Here is a 17531-nt window from a genome sequence, read left to right on the forward strand (position 1 = left end):
TTCTTGGCGCCACCCGCAGCACCTCTGCGTCCCTCTACCCACAGGGATGTCAATAAAATAGAATTGATGCGGATATTGAAAAACTGAAATCAAAATTGAATGATTTTTGGAATGAAAAATTATAACTATCACCGGCAAAAAATGCAAAACCAAAACAGAAACTGAAGAATCTTTTAATTTTTTTTTATTTTAAAATATTGATATATAAATAATTAAATTAAAGAAATTATGCATAATTTTCATAATATAATTTAATAAATATAAAAGATATGAAGAATATCAAATATCAAGTATGTTGAGCCTCGGTTAAGGCTTCATTTTCGATGTCAGGTACGGTTTGCATCGCCAAATCATCAAGATCATCATTGAAACTGGATAATTTTAAATTTTTAAATCCCTCATTAAAACTAGCTCTATTTAATTTCGATTAAAATCATCTTTAATTTGAGAATAGAATATTCAGAAAGTTGAGAAGATTTGTATGGAGTGGCCCAAGATGCATGTAGGAGCAAGATCCAAATGCACTCCTTTTCCATTTTTGTCCGGGCGCAACAAAAAGAAGACTATGCCCGAAAGGATACGCACGTTGCTTTGCATTCTCCAAAACGACCAAAGGATATCGTCACATCATGTCGTCTCATTCTGAACCAGGATGCAGAACTAGAACACAGAAGCGCGTCTTTCTGCGAGCGGACGGTCGGTCAGCGGCACCACCTGATTCTAAATCTTATCCCGGGTACCTAGTCTTGAAAAACTCGCAGATAAATTTTATACGCCTATCCGGAAGTGACATCGAACCGTCCGAAAGGGTCGTTCGTGGCCCGATCCCTTTTGCTGCCGCTCCCCTAAACATCCACGGATCCGCACGTGTTCCCAAGATGCGCCCGCGGCGTACTCATGTGGCCCGATCTGTTTTGCTGCACCAGTCCTGGAACATCCACGCGTCCGCACATGTTCCCGATGCGTGACCCACCCGATTACCCCGATGCGTGACCCACCCGATTACCATCCAAAGGCGCAACGAAGCCGCTGATCTCCCAAAGGAAACGTTAACCGGAGAAAGACGGCGGGCGGAGGGGAACGAGGGAACGCAGTTAAGAGAGGTGGAGAGTACCCCACCCTACTGTGTCGGTGCTCCCATCGGATGCGTCACCAGTTTATTTAAGAGCAAGAAGGTCCCATACATAAGCGCAAGAGGGTCCGTCGTCCTCCTGGATACCGGTAGGTGGGAAGAGGTGTTGCTTGGCGGAGATGAGGTATCTTATAGAGGTGGAGAAGGGAAGGGAGGCCGCCGACGGCCGGCCCTCCGTTGGCTCTACCTACCGGAGCGTCTTTGCCAAGGACGGCTTCCCGCCGCCCGTTCCCGGCCTCGACTGTTGCTGGGATGTCTTCCGGTATTTTAGCAACTATCGTAGTTTATATTCTTTTTTTTTTTCTTTTATCCTTCGAAGTCTCTACGTTAATTTCGTCTCCGATGGTCATAAATCTTGCTGATCAAGAACCCCGATTCTTCTGTTTTCTTTCTTTTGTTGTCGATTTTTTTGTCGGATCTTGTTTTTTTTCTTGTTCCTCCTCTGTTTCTCTGGAACGGTTCCATCTTTTTTGAGCAGTTCTTCTTGTAAACAGTTTATATTAAACAAATTCTTTAAATTGTTGATGCTGCGGTCATCAGATCAGGATTTTTTCAAGTCAAATCTTGTCGTTCTTTGTTTTCCCTCTTTTTCTGAACAATATGTTGCAATCTGTGACTCAGTATGAGTGTCGAGAGGTTCCCTGACAACCCAATGCTCGGCCGTCGTGAAATTGTTGATGGGAAGGTGAGTCATCCCTTGATGTTATCATTAATGCTCGATATTTATTTCTTTTTGACTTTTTGTTCGATTGATTCCCTTGTATCCTCTTTTTTTTTTCAGCCCGGTAAATATGTCTGGATGACCTACAAAGAAGTATATGACATCGTGACGAAAGTAGGGGCTTCGATACGGAGTCTTGGAGTTGAGCAGGTAAAACTAAGATGCATGTTATTTAGTTCAGTGGATGTTTAGTTAGGTGTCCAGAACATAGATATTATGATCTTTTAAAAACATAAACGATTTGAACGAGCACATGGGTTGGTTTGTTTTCATGCTTGAGCAAAAATCATGCTGCTTTCCCCGTTGGCCGTTCAGGAAAGGAATTATGTGTTATTTGATATTCCAATTTATCTGGGACATGGATGGGGTTATGTATGCAGGGAACGTAGAGTGATGGAATATTGGGATTATTGTTTGTCACCTAATGTGAAATTTCAGCCATAAATTAATACTGGTGAAATTCCCTGTTTATGTATCTGAGATATTGAGACTTCAATTATGTTCATAGTATGGTTGAGAAAAAGTTATCTACCCTTTCCGGTCATTAAATCTTCATGTCCACACACCCCGCATTGTATTTTTCCTGAGTTCTAAAGTTTTTGTGGTGTCAACCTATTTTTATGTTTAAAGTTCACTGATTTAGTCCAATAGTGAAATTCTGAGCCTTTGCAAATCCCAGGAGTGGATCGACTAACTGGGTATTTCTTTTTTTTGCTTTCATTTCAACAGTTGTCAAAGATATCAGTAAAAACATGTTTGTGTTGATCAATTCTGGAATTAATCAGTTGATCTTTTTTTTTTTTTGCTCCTTGACAGGGTGGCCGTTGTGGTATCTATGGTTCTAACTGTCCTGAGTGGGTCATCAGTATGGAGGTACAATGTACTTTACATTCATTCCTCTTATTCTAAAGCTTTTAAGAAAGCCTTGGATCCTGTTAATTTAACCACCAATACCGAACATCAGGCTTCATGTTCGTTAACCATTATTTTGCAAAAAAAATAATATTTCTATTGAATCTTGAGTATTTTAATTGCCATTTCAACAAATGAATTTATTCTGTGTCCCTTTGTAGTTTTTGTTGTAAACAGAAATATTCCTTATTTCCTTACATGTGTTGTAGTGATTACTTTTTTTTTTTTTCCCCTTATGTATCTGTATGGCCTCTGCAGGCTTGCAATGCTCATGGGATCTATTGTGTTCCCTTATATGATACTCTTGGTATGTAGCCGTCTCTTTCTTTAGTTGATTTTTCGTTAATATACTAAAACAATTATTTTGAAAACATAATTACATCCAGCCAACATGATTCAGCAATTTTGTGATGAGGTTGCATGCACCTCTTCTTGTGACAGGATGCATGCTAATCAGTCACAATAGTTTAAGTGCCTTTTACCCTGGATTATGACAGTGGGCGGGAACTAGTTATAGAATCTAAATTCATGCAATCGTTTCGTGATTAATGCTGTACACCAGCTCGTGTTGCTTGTCTTGGCTGTAGGTGCTGGAGCAGTAGAATTCATTTTATGTCATGCAGAGGTTCGGATTGCTTTTGCAGAAGAGAAAAAGATTGGAGAGGTAACCTATGTTCAAAGTTTGGTTATGAAATGTCAGCTTTGCATGCATCACTTGGATAATAATATTCTTTTGACTGAGGAATTCTGGATTATAACTACTCTGGGAACACAAAAATATGCATACTGATAGTCAGAATGGTACAATGAAATCCTTAACATAACATGGAAGCATATTGGGCTAAGGCATTTTAACTCTGGTTTAAATTGTCAGTTTCATTTACCCTGAATCCATACAAGTATCACTAGTCTCATAACTATCATCTATATGACCCTTACAGCTGTATCTGAGTGCTCTATTTGGGACTGGTTATCAGTTTGACGCTGAGCATTTTGCCTGTGTATGAACATCGACACAGTTCCCGATATCTAAACTTGTCATCTTCCTTATTTATTTAGACATTTTCCAAGTTTTGTATGTTTCGAAGATTTGCTCCCTAGTTGGGTAAACTCAAGTTTTGTGGCCTCCCTCTGCCTCAAGTTTCATGTCAGGCCCCTCTCTTATTTAAACTTCGGTAACACAGAATCTTGTATACAAAAAAGTTGGAATAGTACAAAGAAGTCCATGCATATTGGCCTAAGGCATTTTAACTCTGGTTAAAATGATCAGTGTAATTTACCTTGAATCCATATAAATAACACTAGTCTCATAACTATTGTCTATACCAGCCTTCCACCTGTATCTGAGTGCTCTATTTGGGATTGGTTTTCAGTTTGACACCGACCATTTTATATGTCTCTCAACATTAACACCATTCCCAATATTTGACCTGGTCATTATCCTTATTCATTTAGACATTTTCCAAGTTTGGGATGTTTCAAAGAGTTGCACCCTAGCTGAATAAACTCAATTTTTGACTTATAAGGTAGGTGTCCCTGTGCCTAAGGTTTCATGACAGACCCCTCTCTAATCTAAACTTCTTTGCTAGGATTCTGGCCCCATTTTACTGGCTAGTGGTTGTTAAAATCTACTCAATTTTTTGATTGAACCTCATCATTGACTTCTTCTTCATAGTTAACCTCATTTAAATTGAAAAGGTTTAGATCATAACAATGAAGATATCTATGGATGCATATTCACAGTCACTGTTCATTTACAAAACAGTTCTCGTGGAATTTGTAGGGAAATAATTAATTCACATTGTTCAAAACTTGACTTTATCAATGGTTTGTCTTGTACTGGATTTGCTGGAAGTTAAAAAAGCCGGCATTTGATTTTATCTATTATATTGCACAGTTTTATTTTTATAGTGTATATTGATGTTCTTTTACCAATTTTTGGTGAATGATTCAATTTGCCAGGTGTTGAAAACCCTTCCTCGTTCATCAAAATTCTTAAAAAGTAAGTTCTTGTAATTTCTCTACATTTCAACTTTAGTGGTTTCTGCATTCCTTTATGCTATGTTTATACAATCATTTCACATTGCAGCAATTGTGAGTTTTGGCAAGGTTACCCCTGAACAAAGAGATGAGGTTGAAAAGTCTGGTTTGGCTATATATTCGTGGGATGAATTTTTGCTCTTGGTAGGCTGTTTTCATTGTTAAGATTCCTTACATGTTGTGAATGATTCTTGGGATCTGGAAAGTACCTTACTTTTAGTTCTTGTGTGAAATATTTAGTATTTGCATCAATTATGATATGTCCATCTTGCCATTCTGCTCAGCATCCAGTTACTAATGTAAAATTACACAAGGAGCTTAGCTATTTTTTTGCACATGTATGCATGCTAATAGCTTTAACTATTAAAAGAAAAAAAATCAGCACTCAGAAAAGTAAATCTTTGGAAGAACCTCCTTGTGAATAAAATCAAATGGATAATTACTGTGGCTTCTTTTTATGTCAGAATAAAATATCTTTTTCTCTATATAAGTTATGTGTTTATGACTGTTAATCTTTTATATACAGATAGTCACAGTATGATGTTTGACTAGAGTGAACCTTAGTACATTATTAAACAACCTTATCTAATCCTGAATGACTACATTTTTCCACCTATATTGAAATATGGTGACAGGTTATTCATAATAAAGCCGTGAAAAGAGTGACAGAGACAAGCAAAGGTAACAGGATGATCAGTAGAATTTGTTGCTCAGTGCTGAACTACGAATAGTGAGATTTAACTAGAACTTATTGCTAGGAAATACAGGATGAGAATCCTATTCATGTACATGTTTTTATTTTCAGACACATTCAGCAACTGCTCATATTTTTTCCTTCTTATGCTGTAGGAAACATCAAGAATTTAATGAATATAACTGGTTAGGGGGATTTTGAGGGAATTAGAGAAGCAGCTGGTCATTGCAAGATAGAAAATTGAACAAAATTGGTCGAGGAGGTGGAACATGATGTTTCTAAAAAAGATGGGAAGAAAGAAGAAACATGATGAATATCAGACACTGGACTATGACTATTGATATTTATGTGCCTTTAGCTGTGTTGTGCTGTATCAATTTTTAACTTCTCATGTGAAATTAATGACTCTTTTGGCAATAAATGTTTTATTTTTTTGGTGTTTACAATTTTGTGTGGTATGTATATTGCAGATGATGCTTATTAACACTCATGACTTATTCTCTGGATCATTCCTCTTTTGTTTCTTTATCATTTATCATATTCTAACATGTAGGACATGGTAGTAATACAGGTGTATCTCCGCCATTGGTTTTGGATACTCTAGTTGCATCCTAATCATAAATATACTCATGTTTCACTTGGCAGTATTGATATATATAAAATGAAATGTGCAATTAACCTTTTTTATGTGTTGTGTAACAAGTGGATCCGCCTTGCTAAACAAAACTGTCTGTGTTTTCTGTCCAGTTTCATTTGCCTAAAATGTACATCAACTTTTTTTTTTTTTTTGGTTTTATTGAAGTCTGTTCTTTTCACTATTATTCAAGAAGACATTCATCATGGAACTCTAGAAATTTCTTTCTTTCTTTTTCTTTAAACTTTGGTGTTGTTATGTACAGGGAAGTAATAAAAAATATGATATTCCAACGAAGAAGAAAACTGATATATGTACTATAATGTACACCAGTGGAACAACTGGTGATCCTAAGGGTGTGATGATTTCGAATGATAGCATTGTGACTCTTATTGCTGGTGTTGATAGGCTGCTTTATAGTGTGAATGAACAGGTAAGTCCATTTTTCCTTGTTTTTGTTACCAAGTTGTTTTGGTGGAAGTCCTTGTACAAGTGAAACCCCAAGCTGGGTGGCCTTTTTCATATCTTGTTTTTACCGATTACTGACAAGTTACTGTTATGGTACTTGATATATTATTGGTTTAACATCTCTTCCCCCTAAATTTGGCTGGCTTGATTTTGCAATTATTTCAGTTGCATGAACGTGATGTTTATTTATCTTATCTACCCCTTGCACATATCTTTGACCGAGTGATTGAAGAGTTGTTCATCTTCCATGGGGCCTCAATTGGATTTTGGCGTGGGGTGAGCCATTTAACATAAGATATCATTCTTATCTAATTAGAACACCTTAGTTACAGGTTTTATTTTCAGGATGCCAAACTGTTAGTTGAAGACATTGGGGTATTAAAGCCAACTATCTTCTGTGCTGTTCCACGAGTCTTGGATCGCATTTATTCAGGTAGCATTTGCATTGGAAGTATTTGAGCCTGTTGCAGTTTGTCTACGTGCTAACCTAATAATATTCTTAATTAAATTCTTATGCACATTGTAATATTTGTTTCAACTTTTATCATAAAATGATATGACTCTCATGCATATTCCATAGCTTCTTGCCATGTTACCTGTGCATTTTGACATGCCTGACACTTAAACATGGACATTGGCATGACTGCAGGACATGGTTCCATAAGAGAAGATTTAAAAGGATACAATGCTTAGCCTCAAATCCACACCTGACACATGAATCAAAGTCCATGTAACATAGGCTTCTTGACCAATCTATATGTCAAAATGTAGTTCAAGTGAAGTGTACTTTTAAGTGTTTGGAATAGTGAAATCCTTAGACTAGAGAAGACAACCATTTTAAACCTTCCCAGGCCACAGATTGAAACCCTGCCAAGCAAATCTGTTTGGCCTTGGCTGCTGATTTGGTGGCCAGTCAATCATCCATTGATGGACAAGGTGTGGGTCTGCATGCAGCAGCTTCAGCCAATATATGGCCAGTCCAATAGCCAAGGATAAGGAGCTAGAGAGATTTAAAAGGATAAGTTAACTCTTTCGCTTGTGATGATCCTATTTATCAAGCCTAAGAGAGTTGGTGATTGTAGGTGTTTTTGCGCAAACCACAAGATTTAATAGGGTTAGCACACAAAATTAAAGTATTAAAGTTTAGGGTCATGCAATAACATAATGCTCTTTACTTATGTAATAGACCAGATTTGCTTATCTTTCCTAGTTCAAGCTGCTCACCCCTATCAGAACCAACATATTGCAGCAACGTCATGGGAACATTGCATGTTTATTCTAGTAGGTTTCTCCATTTTTCTGTGTTGGCGTGTAGTTTAAGTAGCTATTGCTTTTACATTTTCTAGATATGGATATTCATCCTTCTTGTAAGAGATCCTATTGTACCATTTCTCAGGACTACAAGCGAAGATTTCTGCAGGAGGTTTCCTGAAGAGCATGTTATTTAATCTTGCTTACAAATAGTAAGTTTTCTTCAATTTCTGGTTTCCAAATCATGATATTTTACTCTATTATGATATATGCATATGTATAACATTCACTTTATGTTTTTATTGCACACTTTTACCTTATCCTGCTGTATTTCTCCAAAGTTTGTTGCATCAAGTATCTTCTTGCTCCTTTTTCCCCTTTGTTTTATGGCGATGGGTCTATGTTTCATGGGACATTTGTTTCTTGAGAGGTTATTACATGTAACATGTCATAAAGCTGCAAGTCAGTGCTGTACATTTTTAAGTTTATCGGCTTAATTTGTCTCTTCATTGCTGACGTCAATATTCATGCACGAGTTGGGATTTCGCAGCAAATTTTATAACATGACGAAAGGAAGTAAGCATGAGGAGGCAGCTGCAATTTTTGATAAAATAGTTTTTAATAAGGTGATTTAAGAAAATTAGAAGCATATTTACTTCAAAATCTGTATGTTCTGCACGGTGGTCCTTTTATGCCCCTTCTCTTCTTTGTAATTTTGGATCCCTAATTTATTTAGGTAAAAGATGGACTTGGCGGGAGAGTACGGCTTATTTTATCTGGAGCAGCTCCTCTAGCTATCCATGTGGAAGAATTTTTAAGGGTGGTGACATGTGCCCATGTTCTACAAGGCTATGGTATATGACTTTTGCAGAATTAACTATTTTCCTGTATTCATAACAGAAATTAGAAAATGGTTGTTTAACCTTTTCATCACTGAATTGTAGTGAGATGACTTTACAAGCGGCAAGATAGATGTCTGCTCCTTAAATTAACTTTATTCTGTCACTTGAGAATTATCTTGTTCTGCCTTTGCATTGACTGCTCCTCTTTAACATGTACTGGAAAGCAAATTTCTTAGATGTTTGAGTTTTTTTATTGTGTATTTGACCAACATAAAGTTTTGGCCTTCCAGTGTGTATGTGTTTTTTAGCTGTTGCGCTAGCCAGTTATCTGTATTCTTTACCTTTCTTACCCAAAATATAATAACTTAAATCTCATGCTAAATGCCCAGAGCCTTGAGTCATATTTTAGTAAATTAAACATCTTATTGTCTGATTTTCATCTAGATTTCGCTTAAAAATTTTACAAATGGATGGTTGACCTTAATCTACACCTTTATCTCATCTTACCTCATGCATTTGCAACTGGGAGATCTCCAATAACGTTACATAGTTTAAGACAGCAAGGAGTAATCCTCCAAGGTTCCCAAGGACATGGAAATACGTCATATGAAGAAGTGATCTGCTGATATGAGGCATCTTTTCTTTTATATATATATATATAAAAGAAAGAAAAACAATATCCACAAATTGGGCATGCAAATTTGATATCCTGAAACATGTGAAAGCTCTAAGAATCTGTGGAAATATGTGCATGAGGATCATATGAGACATAAGACATAAAAGTTAGTTAACTAGATATTGCAATATATAGCCTGATCAATTTATTAGCAGGAAAGCAGCAGATAGGTGCAATTTAGTAGTTCTAACAAAATAATCACCTTCATTTTGATGTTAGTCCACCTTATTATTATATTTCTAAAATTTCTGCATTTTTCCTTAGAATGCAAGGCAAAAGCTTGAAAAATTTACGAAGTTGAAGATAAAATTCTGGAGTTCTTTTTAATTTTAATCAAATTTTATGTCAAAAAAAAAAAGCTTGCAAAACATAAAAGAACTTTTTTTGCAGTCAAGTCCTTATGTCTCTACCTCTTTTTTTCCCCTTCTAGTAGAAACAGTTGCTTTTTGCTTTGCATGATATATTTCAACCATCAAGCCATCAGTTAAGACTTTTGTAACTTTCCCTGCCAATGCTGGTCTGATTTTGCTAAACTTTTCAATGTGATAAAAATATTTTTTTCTTCACACAAAATGGAATGGTTATAGAGATTGTAAGAAGGATGTGATGTGATGGAAGAATGTTTTAACTGTCAATCAAATGGGAAGGGGATAGGGATTCATCAAGGGGATCTGGGAATTGATAATTATGAAGCAATGAACCTTGATGCAAACATAACTCATTATGGTAGAATGTGAGAAGTTTGATGCACCTGTCCAAAGAGAAGGGCTATTAGCAATGTTAGCAGCAGAGAATGAGAATGGGTGTGGATTTTGAAGGTTAGAGGGTGCACAAGTGATCAGGGCATTGTATGCAGTTTACAGGGAAAGAAATGGTACAAAGTTTATTGGGGTTAATATGTGTCTCTTCTGTTATTTAACGTCAAGGTTTAAAATCCTAGAGGCGGGGCTATCTGAATATTTCATGGAATGGGATGTGTCTTTGTCTTGCTCCGTTCTAACACTTGGGATGGAGATGTCCTAGGATGCACCGATTGGGCTAGGATGATGGTAGGATGGTCTCATCTCAAAAATTGGGAGGGCATCCCGCAAAATGACCCATTGGAATTTGAAATCATGTTTAGCATTATTTTAATTTTATCTGTGATGTAGTTTGTTAATTTTGCCAGTGATTTTTTGGTTCTTTTGCACAGATAAAGGTAGCTATTACACAATTCCTGTGTTTAAACATTCATACTTGGTCCATTAAAACTTTGGACAAAGAGGGCAATTATTTTCAAAATATAGAGACTGCAGGGATTTATCAGTCATCTACTTTAATGTCATTTATTCCTTGTTGCATTTTTGTGCTTTGACTTGAAAGCTGAATACTACAAGGCATGTGCTAGGATCTAACATGTTTTCATGAGTTTTGTAAATTTTGAGAGATGTGAAATCAACTCATCTTAATCCATGTAGATCCTTATAAGGAATTGTCGGATGCTAGACTCCTGTGTAGGTTCTAAGGTTTTAAATCCCGTGGAATGGGGATTGTCTCAGTTTTTCGATGAAAGAGATACGCCACCGTCCTGCTCCATTCCAACACTTGGGACAAAGGATGTCCCAAGATATTTCGATTAGGATGCTGGATGCTAGTGGGACGTTCTGTCCCGACACATAGGATGGTACCCCGTCTCGATGTCCCTCAAGATGTCCTGTGGATCTGAATCTACTTCATTATTTAAATTGATTTCTTAGAAGGTTCAAGATTTTCACTTGGTGAATATGTAATAGTATATGTTAGATTGTCAAAATAATAGAGGTGCCTTTTGCAACTGTTTATAAGCATGTAAAATTTTGATATAAGTTTGCTTACAACACGTGATCACCACAAACTATCAAAATTAGTTCTCAATGCAACTTCTGTGGACAATAAGAATGATGCAATTTAGGGTGCGTTTGGTTACACTTTTTGATTTTTGTTTTGTTTTGTAAAAAGTATTATTTATTTTTTTTTTGATTTTTGCTACAGAAAAAAAGCAAAAAAGCAAAAAGTATGTTTGGTAACTAGTATGTTTAGTTCCTCTCATGCCCGCCATTCTTACAAGCCAATTCATGAACCCAACGACCCAAGCTCGAGCTCCCAAGTTTGGTGCAGCCTATCAACAGTGCCACCATTGTGAACTCATTCGGCCTCGCGCCGTCCTCCAACATCCGTTGGAATAGCTCAAATGCCTCATTCGGTCGCCTGTTCCTCGTGCATCCATCGATCATGGCCATCTAGGTCACCACGTTCTGGATCGGTGCTGCATCATAGACGGCTGTCGCGGCCTCCATGTCCCCACACGCCATGAGGCTCGAGATAAAAGCCGTCCATGACACGATGCTCTTCGTGCGCATTCCGTCAAACACCTTCCTCCTGGACACCGAATCACTGCAGGTGAGGTAGAAATGGTTCAGGGCATTTTCGACGACTAGGTCGAGGAAAAAACCCACCTTGATAGTGAAGGCGTGGACCTCCTTGCACTTCCGAACTTCGGAGAGGCTCGAGCTCGCCTTGATGGCGAAGGGGAAGGTGATTTTATCGAGGCGGATGCCGCTGGTAATCATGCGGTTGTAGAGGAGTAGGGCGTCGCGGGGGGCGCTGCCGGCAGCGTGGGTGCAGATCATGAGGTTCCAAGCGATGGTGGGAGGGTTGGGGAAGGCAGAGAAGAGTTGGGAGGCGAGGTCGAGGCGGCGGGGGAGATAGAGGCGGAGGAGCATGGCAAGGACGGCGGGGTTGCGAGAGAGGCCGGTGCGGAGGATCCGGGCGTAGAGCTGTCTGAGTTGTTTTGGGGTTTTGGACTGGTTGACGAGGCGGAGGGCGTCGTAGGGGGCGAGGATGAGCCTCGGCTGGGGGAGTGGGTCAAGGGCGCAGGCGAGGCATGAGACCATAGGATGGGACGCTCGACGGAACCACTGGGAGCTTAACTGTAGCCGGACAATTATGTATTCGGCTGGGACCATAGGATGGGACGCTTGAGTCGGGTAAGTTAGGAAGAAGCAAAAGCAAGTTTGGGAAAGTAAAAAATTTTTGCTTTGCATATAAAGCAATTATATTGATTTTTTTGATTTTTGGTTTTTGCTTTTCATGGTGTTACCAAACATTGCTTTTTGATTTTTGCTTTTTTAAAATCAAAAAGCAAAAAAAGTACTTTTTTAATGGCTAACCAAACGCACCCTTAGTGTATATGGAATTGGGTATTTTGATTCATTTGTTAATTTTCCTAGGTAAGTAGTAAGCGTGTAGAACATGAGAGCTAGGGAGCTTTCATTGATACAGCAAAACTGTACATATTGAAACTTGAAATAGGTTATGTTTGTTTCCTATGTCCTATTGCAGCATCTAATTAACATGGCTTGTAAATTTTAAGTTAGCCATTTTGGTTGATTGTGAATATTGAGTCAGTTGTAATGTTAAGAAATCCCAAGCAAATCAAATACTGCATGTTTAAAGTCTCAGATTAGGAGATCAAATCATAAAATGATTCAGTTAATTTGATGGTTGTATTTTTTGTCATGTTAGGTCTTACAGAGACCTGTGCAGGGACATTTGTCTCTTTGCCAAATAATCTATCAATGCTTGGAACAGTAGGCCCTCCGGTACCAAATGTTGATGTGCGCCTGGAGTCTGTTCCTGAAATGAACTATGATGCTCTATCAGAAGTGCCTCGTGGAGAAATATGTGTGAGGGGAAATACTTTATTCTCAGGATACTACAAACGTGAAGATCTTACAAAGGAGGCTATGATTGATGGTTGGTTTCACACAGGTTTGTTCTGAGCATGTATTGTAACCTGTTATATATTAGTTTAGGGTAAAGCAAGTCAAGTTAATGTAATTATGGCAAAGCAATCTCCATGTTTAGGAAATTATATGCTATCCTGGTGATTGGAGCTACACTAAGCCAACCTAATTGAACCTGGCTATTGCAGTCAGCAAGCTTAGATTTATAACAAACATAATCTACTTATAAGCATTTATTATGGAGCTGGATACCTGTTTTAACCAATATTAACCTTAAGATTATATATATAAACTCAGTTCTACTCCTTATTGATCATGCATTAATTATATAACCTATCTTTTCCATATCTACTTCTGATTACATGGACTTTTTGTTGGGCGTGTTTCTTATGGGTTTCGTTTCTTTTCTTTCTTTTTTGTAGGGGACATTGGTGAGTGGCAGCCTGATGGAAGTATGAAAATCATTGATAGGAAGAAAAACATCTTTAAGCTTTCACAAGGAGAATATGTTGCAGTTGAAAATCTGGAGAATGTCTATGGTCTTGTTCCTGATGTAGACTCGGTATGTCTCACAAACAACTTGTGGAAGAAAGGATGTTGCTTTTCATGATTCATTTGAAGAAAGATATGCCACCTCCCTAGATTCCCAGAAAATTAAATGTCTACAAAATTGCCCCTCTCCTCCTTGTCCTGTCCTGTCCTGTGGACCAGATCCTATCCTGATTTTTAATTTTAAAGGGAATCTATGGATGCAGCATATCAGCATCATTTTTTCCATGCAAATATATTATCATAATTTTTTCCTTTGTTAAATACTTTGCTCCTTGTAAAGATGAAAGCTGCTTGTGAACCCCAATGCCTTTGGATGTGCAAGCATTGTTATATTATAATCTGGATCTTGTTTAGTTTGCCTTGTTCTGCCTCTGTCTTGTTTTCACCTAGTACTCCTATGTTTATCTTTATATAAAGGCACGGCATTGTTTTATTCAACTCATCCTCTCACTGGAAAATAAGAGAATCTTCCATCGAAAATTTGGCACATGAGATGTGAACTGCCTGGAATCTGTTTTCAGTTTTATTATGAAACTTCTCACAGTTAGTGCAGGTTGATGTGTTTTTACATTTCTTTTCCTTGGCCATCATGATAAGAAACTTACCTAGTGCAAGACATTATGGGTCAGGAATTTTAGGAGAGATGAAGATTAAGAAAACAAATGATGATTTCCAAGTATCAAACTGTTTGGAATCTGTTTTCAGTTTTATTATGAAAATACTCACAGGTAGTGCAGGTTGATGTGTTTTTACATTTCTTTTCCTGACCATCATGATAAGAAACTTACCTAGTGCAAGACATTATGGGTCAGGAATGTTAGGAGAGATGAAGATTAAGATAACAAATGATGATTTCCAAATATCAAACTGGGTTTTCATAAATTAAGAAGCGAGGTTATCTTCTTATGTTAGCCATTGATGAAACAACTTGGTGAGGAGACAAAACTTGTCTTGGCTCTTATCCTGTAAGCAGATATGGTATGTTAGCCCAAGAGATGATGTGGACTTGCATTAAGCAATAAAGGTGTAATGAGGATACTTCTAATGAAGCACGTGGAAATGAGGATTTTTAGATAGCTTGCAGTATTTAAAAATTTATACCATTAAGCTTGCATCAAATGGACAGGATAGAACTTGGTTATATGTGTGGAATATGTGCCAAGATAATGTTGATAATAAGCAAATAACCTATTAGTTTTTCTTGTTCCAATAATCAAATTATGTTTAGTTGTTAGTTTTAGCTTTATTTATCAAGAATAGATTATCTTGGGCCTATTATATAAAATAATAAAAAGATAGATGAAGATATTTTTAATATAATTATATTAAGGAAGAAGAGATAGAGAATTGTTTCTTGAATATTATGTATTCAGTGCTTTGAGATTTTAGTGAAAATTCTGTATGATGACATTGAAACTTGCATTGTTGTGTGGTCTTGAATGTTGCTTAATAAAGAATTTGCCATGTATGATGAGGATGCAGAGTTGGGAGTGAAAAGGTAAAGACCTAATACGGGAAAAGAATCTTAAAGTCAGTGCTCAGTGCATTTTGCACTAATTGCAAGGTAATCAATAGTCAGTTGAGATGCCAAGCTAGTATCCAACGGACATCAAAGAGAATAGTTGGGTGCACCATCTGTCAAAAGGTTAAAAAGAGGGCAACACTGATAATGAGAATTTCCAAAAGAATCTGGTGGTGCATGCACTGATAGTGGATGTAGCCCTTTTCAAAGACAATGAATCATAAAGTTGACAACAAATAGTGGGGTTCGGCTTGTTGGGTGGGGGTTATGGTATAAGCGAGTGTTAAGGAGAGATGGAAACATGAAAGAACCAGCCAAGTTTGTTCTCTTCATTCAGCAATTTTGAAACTGTTTGATGAACAAAGGTTACAGCTAAGTGATCATAATAGGCTCAAACTTTATTAGTTACCAGAAAAAATTAAGAAGTGCAGGAGAAAGGACATCAAAGGAATGATGCATGTTATGCTACAGTTTGAATTGACATGCAGTCAGTCGGCACAGGAATGAGAGCATGGTCATGGAACAGATTTAGCACTACCATCTTACAATTCGCTCCTCTTGTTTCAAGGGAATATCAAGATGTGAATTCAATGTCTGATGTCTTATATCAGTTATTGATATAGCTTTTTTCCATATGTTGTTTATTGACTTCTCCAATTAGAGAGCAGTTGCACTTTGTAATAACAGAAGGAATTTGTTATTCTGAAATGCTTAATTTGAATTGTTAATATTTCTTTTATAAACTGTTTTTTCACGAGTAATTGTCTTTTCCAGATATGGATATATGGAAATAGCTTTGAGTCTTTCCTTGTTGCTATAGTCAATCCCAATAAGCAAGCTCTTGAGCATTGGGCTGAAGTTAATGGTGTAAGTGGGGATTTCTCTGCAATATGTGAGAACCCCAAGGCAAAAGAATACATTTTGGAGGAACTCACAAAGGCTGCAAAAGAAAAGAAGGTTATTTATATTTTTACTTTTTCTTTTGTATGACGAAATTCTAAAATTTTAGTCTGATTTCCTTAGTAACTCATTAGTTTTCTTGTTCTCTCTTAATCATTGGTAGCTGAAAGGTTTTGAGTTCATAAAGGCAATTCACCTTGATCCTGAGCCATTTGATATGGAACGTGATCTGCTTACCCCAACATACAAAAAGAAGAGGCCTCAGCTTCTTAAGTATTACCAGGTACCACTCAGTTGTATATTATTTTGTGTTATTCAAAATGTTAGGTTTTACATATCAAATCTGGTTATATAAGAAGGGATGAGTTGCTGTTGGTGCTGGATAAGCACATATCCCACCATGTACCACAGCGTAGGGCTCTCTTTTTTCTTCTCATGACCGTAAATCACCAATATCTACTGTAATCAAAACTGTGCATCTTGTGCATCTTATTAGCATGCCAATGAAGCATGTTTTGCCGGATGAAAAAAGAGGTTCTTCTCTCTGAAACATTTAAGGCCCATTTGGTGTTGCTTTTGTCTTCTGTTTTTGTTTTCAAGAGTCCAAGAACTGGACCGAACAAATATGTTTGATGGAACCTTTTTGGTTTTTAAATTCTTTGTAAAACCTTTAGAAATTTTGGCAGCAAAGACTGCTTTCAGAAAAAAAAGGTGATAATAAAAGCAATAAATGGTAGAAGTTCCATGCTGTGTTATATTTAACATCAATCTCCATAATGGTATTTCACTTATATGTAAGGGAACAAATGCGCACAAAAAAAAAAAAAAAAAAAAGGCCAGTAATTATTTTATTTAGCATCCAACTTTTTCAGCAAGTATTATGTTTACGGGTCCAACTTTTCTGGTAGAAGGTCAAACTCTGATCATTTTTGTTTGTTTTTTCAGAGTGTCATTGACAACCTGTACAAAAGTGCGAAGTAATCTTTTTACCCATGCAGCTGACAGAGTTTCATCTTATGGAGTTAGCATTGCATCCTTTCTGCTCCTTGTAATTTTACTATCATTGATGCTGTGGTATCCGGTGTAGATACGTTCAGATAATTTATACTACAAGGAATCCAAATGATATATTTCAGTTATGTCTTTTTGGTGAGGCCGTGGGTTGGTACATTATCTGTCAAATGAGATTAATGTGGCAAGGCTGTTGAAATAAATAAATTACAGTCTTCTGGGATAGAAGCGAACACAGAGGAAGATGGGCAATCATCTCTTGGTAAGCACGTTCATCTTTATCCATTGGGACTGGGACCAATGGCCGGAGCACCGGAGTATCTTTTCCCATAGTAAATAGAAGATTGGGGGAGAGCAAGCAGTAATCCCCGAGTCTGTAAGCTTAAATTGGCCAAGGAGACATCTATCCATT

At 37.2% G+C, this 17531-nt stretch overlaps 1 protein-coding gene and 1 pseudogene across 3 annotated transcripts; one reads left to right on the forward strand and one right to left on the reverse strand.

Moving 5' to 3' along the window:
• Positions 1-998: 998 nt before the first annotated feature.
• On the forward strand, positions 999-17247 carry LOC105036494 (long chain acyl-CoA synthetase 4). 3 transcript variants are annotated; one of them, XM_073258953.1, is made up of 19 exons: positions 999-1394; positions 1754-1817; positions 1914-2003; positions 2670-2726; positions 3024-3072; positions 3353-3429; positions 4728-4767; positions 4855-4949; positions 6399-6566; positions 6767-6877; positions 6947-7034; positions 7998-8064; positions 8403-8478; positions 8589-8706; positions 12914-13159; positions 13557-13696; positions 15983-16165; positions 16272-16391; positions 17054-17247. In XM_073258953.1, exons 1-19 carry the CDS (start codon positions 1252-1254, stop codon positions 17087-17089), a joined length of 1968 nt encoding a protein of 655 aa, XP_073115054.1. In that variant the 5' UTR covers positions 999-1251; the 3' UTR covers positions 17090-17247. The 3 variants fall into 3 exon arrangements, with proteins under 3 accessions (XP_073115054.1, XP_073115055.1, XP_073115053.1); XM_073258954.1 differs by lacking the exon at positions 12914-13159 and having other exon boundaries at positions 1056-1394; XM_073258952.1 differs by having other exon boundaries at positions 1057-1394; positions 1754-2003.
• On the reverse strand, positions 11425-12906 carry LOC105036495 (pentatricopeptide repeat-containing protein At3g26630, chloroplastic-like; annotated as a pseudogene).
• Positions 17248-17531: the final 284 nt, after the last annotated feature.

The sequence above is a fragment of the Elaeis guineensis genome, chromosome 6 (genome assembly GCF_000442705.2).
Source record: "Elaeis guineensis isolate ETL-2024a chromosome 6, EG11, whole genome shotgun sequence".
Lineage (NCBI taxonomy): Eukaryota > Viridiplantae > Streptophyta > Magnoliopsida > Arecales > Arecaceae > Elaeis > Elaeis guineensis.

What these genes read in the sequence shown, in the direction of transcription:
- LOC105036494 (XM_073258952.1), top strand. Translation starts at nt 1,252, where the DNA reads ATGAGGTATCTTATAGAGGTGGAGAAGGGAAGGGAGGCCGCCGACGGC. An exon ending in GGGATGAATTTTTGCTCTTG is followed by an intron (nt 4,950 to 6,398) that starts GTAGGCTGTTTT and finishes TGTTATGTACAG; the next exon opens with GGAAGTAATAAAAAATATGA. An exon ending in CAATTGGATTTTGGCGTGGG is followed by an intron (nt 6,878 to 6,946) that starts GTGAGCCATTTA and finishes TTTTATTTTCAG; the next exon opens with GATGCCAAACTGTTAGTTGA.